Source organism: Gigantopelta aegis, chromosome 3 (genome assembly GCF_016097555.1).
Source record: "Gigantopelta aegis isolate Gae_Host chromosome 3, Gae_host_genome, whole genome shotgun sequence".
Lineage (NCBI taxonomy): Eukaryota > Metazoa > Mollusca > Gastropoda > Neomphalida > Peltospiridae > Gigantopelta > Gigantopelta aegis.
In genome coordinates, this window is record NC_054701.1 from 31807658 (window position 1) to 31821964 (window position 14307).

The 14307-nt window shown below is 34.1% G+C and overlaps 1 protein-coding gene across 1 annotated transcript; it reads left to right on the forward strand.

Annotated features, from left to right (window-relative positions):
• Window positions 1-6702: 6702 nt before the first annotated feature.
• LOC121367892 (mitochondrial inner membrane protease ATP23 homolog) lies at window positions 6703-14099 on the forward strand. The gene is made up of 6 exons (XM_041492340.1): window positions 6703-6945; window positions 8617-8662; window positions 8861-8942; window positions 9993-10127; window positions 10913-11002; window positions 11430-14099. Exons 1-6 carry the CDS (start codon window positions 6708-6710, stop codon window positions 11625-11627), a joined length of 789 nt encoding a protein of 262 aa, XP_041348274.1. The 5' UTR covers window positions 6703-6707; the 3' UTR covers window positions 11628-14099.
• Window positions 14100-14307: the final 208 nt, after the last annotated feature.

Below are 14307 nucleotides of genomic sequence, written 5' to 3' on the forward strand. Positions count from 1 at the left end.
AACACATTTGGTTAGAAATGATGAGCTTTCACACATGCAATAGCTATATCAGTATAAGGCGAAGTGTAGTTATCTGCCCTTGTCTGTTATGCCTTGGCTAACACTCTTACTGTTTATTCTAACTATGACGTCATGGTCACTTCTGCCTTATACTAGTTTAACTAAAACAGTTTTCTTTCACACTTACATTTTAGACTGTTTAAGTTATACCAGTTTAAGTAAACCACATACTGAAGTCTTTTAGTTATACCGGTATGGTGAAACAATCGCAATCACACTTACATTTTAAACTGGTTTAGTTATACCAGTTTAAGTAAACCACATACTGAAGTCTTTTAGTTATACCGGTATGGTGAAACAATCGCAATCACACTTACATTTTAAACTGGTTTAGTTATACCAGTGTAGTCATACTAGTTTAAAGTGTATGTGTGAATGCAGCTATGTTAAAATATGTGTATGTGTGTGTTTCTATGCAGAAGAGTTATGCTTGAAATAATTATGCAAGGTATCATTTCAGCTACAACTGGAATTCCTTAATGGACTCCAGTTTTCTATATTCTATACTTTGACTTAATATGTTATATTTTTTGTCTTAACAAGCTGGTGTGCACCTCAACAAGCTTATTAGCTGTTTACTGAGTGTTTTAGGGGCGCGAAGTAGCCCAGTGGTAAAGCACTCGTTTGATGCGCGGTCGGTTTGAGTTTGGTCCCCCATCGGTGGGCCCATTGGGCTATTTCTCATTCCAGCCAGTGCACCACAACTAGTATATCAAAGGCCGTGGTATGTACTATCCTGTCTGTGGGATGATGCATATAAAAGATCCCTTGCTACTAATGGAAAAATATAGCGGGTTTTCTTTCTATGACAGTAAAAAATGACCATGTCTGACATCCAATAGCCGATGATTAATAAATCAATGTGATCTAGTGGTGTCGTTAAACAAAACAGATTTTTTTTTTTGCTGAGTGGTTTGTTGGTTATTTGTTGATTTTAATGAACATGTCACAAGTTTCCTGAGTACCACTGTGCTCAATGCTTAACAGTGAACAATATACAAAATAATAAACAATTGACACACACATTTGGGATAGGAATGATTCCCAATTTGATGTACTAGTATTTGACCAAAATGAAGGGTCAACAGCCAACGCATCTCCCACTTAGTGCAATAAACATTTTACACCCAGCCTTTTTCATATATCTGTATCTGCCCCTGTGTAAGGCACTGTTTACACCAGAAATAAAGAATACTTAGTCTTGCACTACATAGTGGCAAGATTGAAAAACAAGAGGAATGTCAGAATTAGTGAAGAGACCGACTTCAGCAATAAAATAATGTTCCGGTGTGAAATAACACGTTAGGGTTTTTCTCTTCATATTTCAGAATTATTCAACTAAGGTCAATGACAGTCATTCTTCGCACCCTTGTTTTGGCTTCATACACAATAAATATAACATCCAATGGTAATATTTTGATAGAAATAAAAAGTACCTTTTGTAAAATATATCATTTCATCTTTTAAAATTTAAACTTAATATTTTGTCCAAAATTATGAAAAATAAAAACATACTGACCTGAAAACAATGTCGTGAGCTGGTTATAGAATTTTAACAGGGGGTCAATGTTAGTAGACCAGTTTTTATTTTTACTATGGTGAAGCATTGTAATAGTACAGCTAATTTTTAATTTGAATGACGTCAGTATTCCAGTGACGTCACTTTATAGCTCCTTACAATAATAGTTTCCATTTTCAGAATGCTGGAAAAATTCCAATGCAAAATTGCTATTGAATTTATTTATTTTGGAACATTATTAGTGCACTGGATGTCTTTGAAGAAAATCTTGTAATTAAAAAATTGTACCATTTATAAAATTTGGTTTTCAAGTAAAATTGTGGTGAGGTATGCTATATTGATTGTGAACGAAGCCAAAACAAGGGTACGGAAAGTGACAGCCATCAACTTTAAATTCATTTGTTTTCATTAATTACATGGATTGAATAATTTGTTCTCAGTTTGTCATGAAAAAAAAATAATTCAAAAGTAATATTTGAAATAAATTTGTATAACCAAACATAACCAAATTTAAATGTGAAATTATACATTATACATATATCATTGATTTATCCATATCAATTAAAACATGAAATGCAAGCAAACATGCATTTTATCAAAGATTAGACATGACAAAACTCTTTAATTTCCACACCTACTGCATTCTAACTTAAGTAGAATAGAAATTCGTTTGAACATTGTAAATATTATGATTAGTGAATGAAAAGCATTTTCTGTGATACACTGAGCATCTTCAAATATACACAAGAACTGTATGTTCATAGCCGAGTCATTATTCTGTAAATTAGTTTAGCTGTAACATGACCCACTATTTTAGTAGTGGTTTGGTATGAAAGTTTAATATTGTGTTTAAAAAATGGTAGATGAATATGATTGGGGGAAAATGCACATAGGCTAGTCTTTATACTGAAAATACGAACTGGAATTAAAACAAACAACATTTTGGGGAAGTTATTTATATAGAAGTAACAGAATTTTGGGTTTACACCATGAATGAGATTAAAAGTTGGTTGCTTATTTGATGTTGTGAAAAGGGGTGTTTGTTTGTGGGATTTAAAAAAAAAGAAAAAAAAGATTCAGTACTTGTTGGCAAGTTATATTTCTTTCCAGCTAGTTAGATTTCTTATATAGGCTATTTATATTTTGTATAATTATCATTTGTATAAACTAGTTTATGTTTCTCACAGGCTAGTACATTGAATTTTTTTGTTAAACCGTTAATAAAATAGAGAGAATTTTGAATTGGGGTGTGCAGGGTTCTTACACGTCCTTGAATGTCCTTGAATTTTGTGATTTTAAAATCTAGTTCTGGAATGTCCAGGAAAAAGCATTAAATTTTATTGTGTCCTGGAAATTTAAGCCAAACATTTTGTGGTTTATTATTTTTTTGCATCTTTACTTTTGTTGTCCTCATAACCTGTCTAAATTCTGACAACAATTTGTTATAAAAACATTCATTGATTCAACATTTCATATCCAGGAAAATATTTTAAAATGTCCTGGAAAAGTTTTGGAAATGTACTTGAATTTTATTGGTTATTTTCAAGTGTAAGAAAGCTGGAGTGGCATACTAACACATGCAAATATGACAATTGAAAGTTACAAACGTTTTAGGGGAATGGGGTGAGCAGGAGTTAAAAATGTTATGCTACAACCTACTATAGGTTGTAGCATAACATTTTTAGTTCAACCAGAGGGAACTATATAGGTTTTGTCTCCGCCCTTCTGTCTGTCTGTCTGTCTGTCCATCTATCCTACATGTAATTTTCCAGATTTTTTTTTTGCAATGCCTCGAGATATGCGGTTGAAATTTTGTACATAGCTTTATTATGTAGTTACGGGTCAAGTTTGAGTTTTGTGGGGATTTACAAAATTTTTGACAAGAGTTATGGTCAGATCCAGTTTGACTTTCACTGGAAATGATTGTCAAAAATAGAATTTATCCATTTTTGACGGTTGTGGTCCTTAAATTTAGAAAGGGGACATGTTGTGCTTTAGCAGTCCTCTCATAATGCTTCTTTCAATATAAATTGTTTATTATTATTATTATTATTATTAATCTTTAAATATGATTGTGGCAGTAAATGTGTATTTTTAAATATTGATATTATGATATCATATAATAAATTCTGTGAAAGTTAAAGCCACCCCTCCCCTAAAATGTTTCAGTTGGTTCATTCCCCCAGTTGTAAAACATTTTATATGTTGAATTAAAGCTCAAACATCGTGCTTTAAAACTATATATTTTTTAGTCATGGGACAGGATTTAGCTCAATCTTTGAGTGCCTGCATCGCAGGATCGAACCACCTTGGAGGATCCATTCAACTAATTAGATTTTTTCTCGTTCCAACTAGTGCGCCACAACTGGTCAACGGCCGTGGTATGTGCTTTCCTGTCTGTGGGAAAGTGCATATAAAAGATCCCTTGCTGCATTAGGAACATTGTAGCAGGTTTGATGACTATCAGTCAGAATTAACAAATAGTTGATGATTAATCAATGTGCTCTAGTGGTGTCGTTAAACAAAACAAACTTTAACTTTATTCACAAAGCTCTCTTAGGCTCTCTTAAGTAACATCGCATTCTCCATGCAAGTCTTTTTGCATTGCACTGCGAGATCACAAGTTTAGTTTAGTTAACTGGGCCCCAGACTTTTGAAGTTTTAACCTTAGTCCAGTTTAATAACAGTTCTGCCATCCCCTTTGATTAAACGAATACATGTATGTTTTTATTTTTGGAAATAGCTGTGATATTAAAATGGGTGAGTAATACACCCTGTGACAGTGTATTTGCATGGTTTGGGTTGCTTGTTTGATTAAAAATTCTGTACAAAATGTATGAAGACCCAACCCCAACCCAATGTTTTGCTTGTTGGATTAAAAATACTTAATGCTAAAACATTTGTGTATTGATTTTTCTGCCAAAAGTGGTGGGATGTAGCTCATTAATAAAGTGTTTGTCTAAGCTTAATGCAGTGAGTCCCAGCATCAGTGGTCATTCCCAACCATTGCCACACATGATGTTCATCATACAAAGGCTGTGCATGTAGTCCTTTCAATAACAATGTACATATAAAAGATCACTAATTGCTATTGTTTGGAAGAAGTAGCCTGTGTGACAGAGGTGAGTTTGCTCAGGACAAAATAGCCATAGTTTAAAATGTGCTGGCATATTGTTATCACTGGCTATCCAGAGATCGGGCCCGGGACAGACATGCTTGAAATTCTAGTGGTATATGAGCATGTAAATAAATATTGGTAATGGTAATGGCATATTGTTAAAATGGGGATTAAAATTGGCCAACATTCTTGCCAGATACTAGGTCCAGTAAGCTACAAATTCTGCTGGCCTGAATCAAAACTTTCAAGACCAAACATGATTGACTTTAAACTAATGTGTGAATATAAATGTAAAATAATATCTGGTTTGTTAGGATGACAGGGGGAAAAATTCTTCCCAGCTTCTGCAGTCATGCCGACAGCAGTATTTCAGCCCATTAAATAAATATTCCTTTCCTTGCTGTGAATATACCGTTTAAAGCTGTAGGCCTACATGCAATTATCAATTAGTGTTGCTAGAACTTAGGTTTGTTGTTTCTGGCTAGACAAAATGTTTAATGTATATTTGCAATGTGTATACATTTTAGTTTTAGTAACAAGAATGGAATGGATAAAGATGACAAAACATTCAATATGGTGTTGTTTTCTTTTACTTTGTTATTGTGTTTTTACTATGTAGTTCAAGACTTAGGCTCAACACACCATGTTTGGGTCTGGTCTGGTGAGTGTGGCAAACATGGGCGTACGACCGGGGGGGGGGGGGGGGCAATTGCCCCCCCAAATTCGAGGAAAACTGGATAAAATTTCGGGCAAATCAATCCCTCCAGCCCCCCTAAATCAAAGAGTCCCCATACGCCCATGGTGGCAAAGACATGTCTGGCATATTTTGACATCTGGTTCTGTAACTGTTATGTGTTTTCAACTAGGGCCTTCACGAGTACAAAATATTGGACTCTAGTACTCGAGGGTCACACTCGACCCAGACCAGAGTACCCGACACTTACACTAAATGATAATGATAAAGTAAAATAGCATTATGTATCTTAATTCCAGCATTGAACATTGATGCCAAATCAAGCCATTGTATTGTATTCCACACATTCGACTTTTGTTTTCCTCCATATCCCATAACCCTATAATATAACCGGCGGCAAGCATGTGGCAAAATGACATAAAAAATATAATTAATTGAGAGTGCTTTTCCTTGCATGGGTACTAGAATCCTGTGAACGGACTTTAGCCTTGCTATACACTTTTCATGCCCGAGTAGTCGTGGAGACCCTATTTTCAGTTGTTATATATTACCCGGTAACTGCATGCATATATTTAGATATATTTTTTTCTATAAACACCAACAATAATTATGAGAATTCTACTTTGATTGATATATATATATATATCTTTCCGGGTCGGGTAAGACTTTAACATGCTCGTGTACCACATAGGTTTCGAGCATGTCTGCCCCAGGGTTCGGCCTATGGAGGCCAGGGACCCAATCCGGGGCAGATATATCTTTTCTGTTATTTATTATGAAACTACAGCTGCCAGTGTAAAAAATATAGAGCATATTGCCAGCACAGACGTGGTATGTTTTATCACATTTGATACAGTGCGTTTCATTTTCAAATGGTACCATACTCTCCAGACCCAGCTTCAGTGTGACCTTAATGCTGTTTAGGGGTGGCATGCAGCCCAGTGGTAACTTTCACCTGATGTGTGTTTGGTCTGGGATTGATCCACGTTGGTGAGCCCATTGAGTTATTTCTCATTCTAGCCTTTGCACCAAGACTGGTATATCATAGGCCGTGGTATGTACTATCCTGTCTGTTGGATAGTGTATATAAAAGATCCCTTAAAATTGCTACTACTGGAAAAATGTTGTGGGTTTCATCACGAAGAAAATTACAAAATGTTTGACAACCAATAGCCGATGATTAATAAATCAATGTGTTTTAGTGGTGTAAAACAATTTCTTTTTTTTACACAATATAATAATGCTCCTTTAAATTTTATAAAAAGAGTTATTCAACGTTTGGAACTCTTTATTAAAAAGAAAATACAAAAAGTAAAATGGCACAAAAGTCACATGGAGAAAAGAATGATGTCAACGAAAACAAAACTACTGAATCGAGCGTCAGACAAAAATACCAAAAGTCGTCAAATGAAGATTATGGGTTTTATTTCTTTCCAGAACGAAATACCGATGATCCAGCGAAAGTACAAAAAACATACTGGGAAAAATTCTGGAATAGAGGGCAACGTCAAACGCTGAAGTGTGAAACGAATGTCGTTTGGTGCGCTAATAAAAGTAGGGACCGCGTACACATTTCATATTCATTAGATAATATTCCATCATCCATGTTAAAATGACATTACTCAAAGAACAATTTGTATATCACAATGACTTAAAAACATGTCTGTTTTATATTTTTTGTTTTAAAATTAAAAATAGTTTTTGTGGAAGGGGAGGTAATTAATTTCGGCAAACTTTTACAATTTGTTAAAGGTACGCACTCCTTCTGTCATGATGCTACTGTTGAAATTCAGTGGGTATCAGGTTGTTTTGTTCTTATCCAGATTCGCTCAGTGTGTGCCAAAATGTGAATGATATGTTATAATTTGTTTTTTCCACGAAACTTTTATAAATACATCCTTTTGAATGAATGAATGAATGAATGAATGTTTAACAACACCCCAGCACGAAAAATACACCAGCTATTGGGTGTCAAACTATGGTAAAGGCAAAATATGAAGTGATGATCAACATTAGTATAAAAATTCAATAGTCAAATAAAAACACAGTGTAAAGAACTGTACAAAAATATAAATATCACAGATAGATAAAATTAAAATTAACAATAAAAGTCAGTATCATACAAAAACTGTAATATAAGTTCTGGATGTAATCGAAATGATTCCATCACAGATCGTTGTCCAAATATATCTTTTCTAGTTTCCTTGAGCTGAGTACACTCCACCAAAATGTGTACTGTCAGAAGACACTGACAGTACTCACACTGAGGTGGAGGATCATTCTTAAAGTTCAAGAGAAATGAATGGGTCAAGTACGTATGACCGATGTGAGCATTACAAAACTATTTCATCCTTCCTGCACTGTCTATAGGAGGACTGCCACTCTCCCAAGACCAGCTTGATAGCATGAAGCTTGTTCGCAATCACACCATCCCAATCATGTTGCCAAGTTGAAAAGATAAATTGGTTGATACTGTGTTTAAAATCAGTAAATTGACAGTATAAGGCACACCAACAGTGTTAATTACCCGGTAATCTTGACCAAAAATAATTGAAACCCTTAAAAACATTTCCACAATGTGGTTAGATATGTATTATGGTTATGGAGTGTTTTGCTGTAAGATCCAGCATTGAGACACAGATGCATGCACATCCGCACACACACAGTTAAAAAAAATCTGCACACTACAATATTTTTTTTTAAATGTATTTTTACAACTTTAGCATCCATGTGATATATCTAGATTAGGTGTAGCTTATGTTTGAGACATAACAATCACTGAATAAACAGTTTACTGGGGTGCCGTTAAAAAATATTTTCCAGGTAATATATTCAGACTTCTGGAAAAATGTAAAAAAAGAACTGGAAAATGAACCAAAATGGTGCTTAAAAGTCTTGGAAAGTGAAAATGTTTTAAGTGTATGAACCCTGAACACATCCTTTTGAATGATACTTGGGATGATTAAAATCCAGCACTGCTGAATCCTGTAATATATTTAGAATGCAGAATAATGTGAATGTTTTTAAAGATTTAAAATTATTACTGATTACTTGCTGTAATTCATTTGTGCAATTACATATAAATATTTGTTCTGGTATCGTCTCTTTTTTTTTCTTTTTCTTTTTCTTTTTTCCTTTTTTTTTTTCACCAAGGAGCCAATCCTAATGTCTAATAATCCAGATCAAAAGTTTAATATTTTCATTCATTTTGTTTGTTCTTTGTAGATCCAATGGTGAAGCTAATGATGAGAGCCCTGAAAAGCCGTGGATGGTATATTTAGTTTATTTTATACACGTTGTACACAAACACACACACACATGCACACAAACACACACATATATACACACCTACAATTCTTTGTTGAATAATTCACTACTAATATGAAATGCTTATTAATAATATATAATTATAGGCAGTTCAGTTGATTAATAACTTGAGTGTTTGTAAGTTTGTGAACTTATTTTGCAGTGAGGTAAATTTAAGACGTCACATCTCTTGTGAGAAATGTTTGCAGAGAGTTAATGGTGGCTTTGATCCAACTACTAGTCAGGTATGTTGTAAAATTTATCAGAATTTAATATTACTCATCCAATACTTAACAAATACAGAATTTTATGCATTACAGAAATTATGTGGAATTAAATGCCTCACCTATCATACCAGTAAACTGTTTTTCTTTGCTTCATTAATAATTTAATTTAGCTAGTCTGAAAAAAAAACCCTGTTAAAAGATTACAATGTTTCTTTAGTTTGCCTTAAGATCCACAAGTATAACTGTCTTCAACTTTTATTGATCTAGTACTTAAAGTTTGTGATAAAAAGTTACGGTAAAACTAAATGCAAAGTCTGTATAATTTTCACCATCATCAGAAAAGTAAAAGTAAAGTTTGTTTTGTTTAACAACATCACTAGAGCACATTGATTTATAAATCATCAGCTATTGGATGTCAAACGTTTGGTAATTTTGACATAAGTCTTAGAGAGAAAACCCACTAATTGTTTTCCATTAGTTGCAAGGGATCTTTTATATGCACGATCCCATAGATAGGATAGCACATACCACAGTCTTTGATATACCAGTCGTGGTGCACTGCAATAACGTGAAATAGCCCAGCAGTGTTTCTGCCAAAAATGTTTTTTTGGGATATGGCGCTATAAAATTGAATGCAACCATAGTCAACATCCTTACATCTCCCCATTGAGCTGTTAACACTGCATCTGGATGGGAGGTGAAACTAGGATGAGAACCCCAAAATTACCTGATTTAAGTCCAGTAGCTTGACAACTATACTAAGCTTGTAACCAATGCTTGAGTAATTGGTATAAATGGTGTAATGGTTAAGTCAGTGGCTTTAAAGCTGTTAGTTCTGAGATAGTATCCTAGAGTGTGTTTACTGCAAAGTGCTGAGGTGCAGGTCTGCTTCTTTCACAAATCATTACTCTGGACAGACAGCAAGGTTTGTGCCCAGGTCAGCATACCTGAATGTACACCTAAAAATAAATGATTAAACTGAAGTAGTATCTATAGTCATCTATATTTAAACACAGTATTCAGAAAGTTTGATGTATCTATTTTATGTACATTTTTAATTTATTGTAGATTGTGGTTTGCCAGAATACAGCAACAAAGAGAAGTATATTATGTAGTGTACTCGCTCATGAGTTGATCCATGCCTTTGATTTGTGCCGCGCCAAACTGGACTTTGAAAATCTTGAACATCTGGCCTGTACAGAGGTAATAGACTGTTTGTTATGTTGTAATAGCTGTCATAAATCGTCATGCTATTGTTGGATAGGCAAGTTGAGTTATAGTTATATTTATTACATATAAAATGGAGTGACTTTTATAATGTTATCAATATCAGGCACGTGTGCAGGGGGTGTTTCTGGGGTCAACTCCCGGCTTTTTGCAATACATTTTCCAGCCGTCTAGACGCTCCCTACTGAATACGCACTTGCACATTTGAGAAATTGAGGAAACTATTAAACAACTTGTTAGGTTTAATGAGTAAAGGGACATAGAAGTGAATTTCAAAGTTGCTTATTTTAATATTTTAATGTTTAGTTTGAAATTTTTCAGTGATGTGATTTTTTTCCTCCCCCACTTTTTCAAACCAGTGTTACTCCCTATGAAAATATTAAAGTTTTATGTTTTTCTGTGTTAATGTTCATTTCAGGGGCAGGATTTAGCTCAGTCAGTTGAGTGCTCACTTGAGGTGCTTGCATCATAGGATCGAACCACCTCGGTGGTGATTGGGGTTTTTCTCATTTCAGCCAGTGCACCACAACTGGACAAAGGCTGTGATATGTGCTTTCCTGTTTGTGGGGAAGTGCGTATAAAAGATCCATTTCTGTATAAGTTAAAATGGAGCGAGTTTCCTCTGAAGACTACATGTCAGAATTACCAAATGTTTGACATCTAATAACCGATGATTCATTAATCAATGTGCTTCAGTCGTGTTGTTAACAAAACAAACTTTTTGTTAATGTCATTTCACGGTATTTTGTGTTTCTTTTTAGATTCGTGCATCTAATTTTACACACTGTTCATATCTAGCAGCTGTATCGGCAGGGGATGCCTCACCATTCCATATTAAACAGAGACATGTAGTGAGTTGAAGCTGATTTTCCTCAACATAAATTAAAAATATTTTTTCTCCATGTAATTAATAACCTTTGTTATTGGACATTTTTGTTTGCTTATTGTTAAGTTAATTTTTTAATGGAGGAGAAAATTATTCTAAAACAATATAACTTAATGCATTATTAAATCAGAAAATTTTCTAATTGGATTTGTTTTCTTTTTTTAATTCAATGCAACCTGACTGCTACCAAGCCTGATGTTTTAGTGTCACATGACCATTTGGTGGCAGGGTCCAACAATAAAAATTATTTTGACAAATAGTACCTATCCTAAATATCTTAATTATGGAAAATTGTGAATACTTTTAAAACTAATTAATTACAGGTAATATGTGGCAATGGATTTATTTCAAATTAACTGAAATAACAAAATAATTTCAAACTTCTGTTGCAGGAATGTGTAAAAAACAAGGCCCTGCTTTCAGTGTTAATGGTTCGTAATATTTCACGAGAAGAAGGAATGGAGATTGTGAATCGGGTATTCGATAAGTGTTACAGAGACTTGGAGCCATTTGGACGTTACCCAAGAAGGGGTTCGAAAGATCCAGAGAAAGCACTTATTGATGGCGTATATTATGGCTACACTGATTAGCTACGTGTTGAAGGCTCTTGATTCTCTTACAATAGTATAGGGTATTTCTGGTTAACATTTTGTATGTTTCCTTGAATATCAATTTGTGCGAAATTCTCCATCACAAAATTTTCAGATTTTATCTGGAAATACAGGGCTCATATTAGAATGAATTTCGGTGTAGTCAATATTCAGATATGAGCATTTCCTTGAAAATTTAATGAAATATGGTTAATTTAAGGAATATTTTATTAGCCAAAGATTGGCCGTTTCCAAAAATTACTTTGAAAAATACCAGTACTGTATCATCAAAGGTTTGGTGCTTGCCAAATGGTTATGTCTAAAAATTACTTTGAAAATACCAGAACTTTATCATCAAAGTTCTCATGCTTTTCAAACGGTCATGTCAAAATAGTCTCGAGGTTCTGTAAATATTGGGACAACCAAAAACATATTGGATTTACACAAATTAATATTCTATGCAAGAAGTACTATACAGTATTGCAAGAGAAACAAGGACCTTTAACAGTCTAAGCTATACTGGTTAGCTATGTGTTAAAATATTGTATAATTTTGTGTTCACCGTGTGATAAATTAAATGTGTGAGTTGGGTGACTAGAGAATGTATTATTGGCCATTTTGATATGTGTAGTACAGAGTTCTTTTATCAGGTAGGTTCAGAATGTGTTAACATCTTATATAACTATGTATTCACTGGGTGATAAAAGGAATATGTGAGTTGGGGTGACTAGACAATGTAATGTTGGCCATTTTAACACAAATAGTGTAGTGTTCCATCATCGATAGATTCAGAATGATTAGGGTTAGGACAGTACACTTGCCAAATTCACCAATTGCAAATTTTGAAAGCATTTGGGGATTTTTATTTTAATTTGCCGAAATAATTTCAGGTAATAATTAACATTTTAAAGAAAATATATGTTGATTTCTGCAATTTTTTAAGTTTAATAGACAATTTTCCGAAATGTTTTGCTCGCCCATAGCAAGTCCTGATACAAGTTTATTGTCATTTCTTGGATAGAAACAAACTGTATGTAACCACTTGGTGATCTACGAAAACAAGCATTCATATCACGGAACCTTTATATTAGCTTATTAAACAAGCTCATACTCATTCTGTTAAAATGGGATCCTACTGACACATCACTTTTAAAGTAGTTATTACTGGATCTGACTAAATCCTGTGTTGGTCCATGTCCAGATGACCTTTTACTTGGCTATTCAAAAACTGCTTTTTTATAATCATGTTAAAATCGGAACACATTTGGAATCGTGATTCACAATGAATTTTTGTTTTAATGCGTTTAATGACACGACTAGATCACATTGATTTGGTTCACAATGAAAGATTATCTGAACAACAAATAGTGTTGGTTCATATCAGATCTATAAATAAATACATCCCAGTGGAAGTGACTGTCGGATCTGTCTCCTTGCTTACATGCTCCAGCTAGTGCACCACGACTGGTAACATCAGAGGCTGTGGTATGTGCTATCTTGTTTATGGGATGGTGCATATAAAAGATCCCTCTGCTGCTAATCGAAAAGAGTAGCTTATGAAGTGGCAACAGCGGGTTTCCTTCCTCAATATCTGTGTGGTCCTTAACCATATGCACGACGCCATATAACCATTAATAAAATGTGTTGAGTGTGTCATTAAAATAAACTCATTTCCTGCTTGCTTACAACAGATGAATGTCCAATGTGGAGATTTTAGCAGTCTTGAACTACATGCCTATGGGCAAGACTTCAATGAAGCCTTGAGACTAGACTTTTAAAACATTGATAAGCATGGGATTTGATTTCAGTAAACTCGATCGATGTTGTATAAGAATGATCAAACAAGTTGTGTTTCATAATAAAGTTGCAGTGAGTTCCACAGTAGGCTACACATTGAAGAATGATTATTTGTTTACCAGAATGCTGATGTGTGTAAAGAAATGGGAAAATATTTTAATTTTCATATCATATGTATGTCATACTCTCAACGTCTTTTAAAGTGTATTATATACAATGTTTATTAGGCCTACCCATGAATATGGTTCAAAAATATCTTGGTTCATTTTAGTGGTATGTCCCACGAAACACCACCATTGAATTTGTAAATATGCAGTCAATTGCCATTCCTAATTGCACTGGGCTACATTGTTTAAATAAAACATGATTATAGGCTAATAAATAAAATATAAAAACTCTTCACCATTACATATTATGTTCTGTCCTTCATAAAATAATAGTTTTTGTGGACAGAAACTTTACAAGAAATATTTGAAAACACATTTGGTTGGTAAAAAAAAAAGGAGAGAGAGAGAGAAATTCATATCTGCCTCTAGACTATTGTCTTCCATATATTTTTATTTTATTTTTTTAGACCGATAAAGCAATGTTGAATATATTTTGCCAATAACTTGTGAATACTTTGTGGAAATGCTGTCCATATGAATACATTTGTAATAAAATTAATAGCAACTATCTGTTTTGTGGAATTTTTGTTATTTAATTCTTAGCCCAGTGGTAAAGCGTTCGCTTGATGCACGGTAGGTCTAGGATCGATCCCGTCGGTGGACCCATTGGGCGGTTTCTCATTGCAGCCAGTGCTCCACAAACTGGTGTAACAAGGTTGTAGTATGTACTATCCTGTCCTGTGGGATGGTGTATATAAAAGATCCCTTGCTGCTAA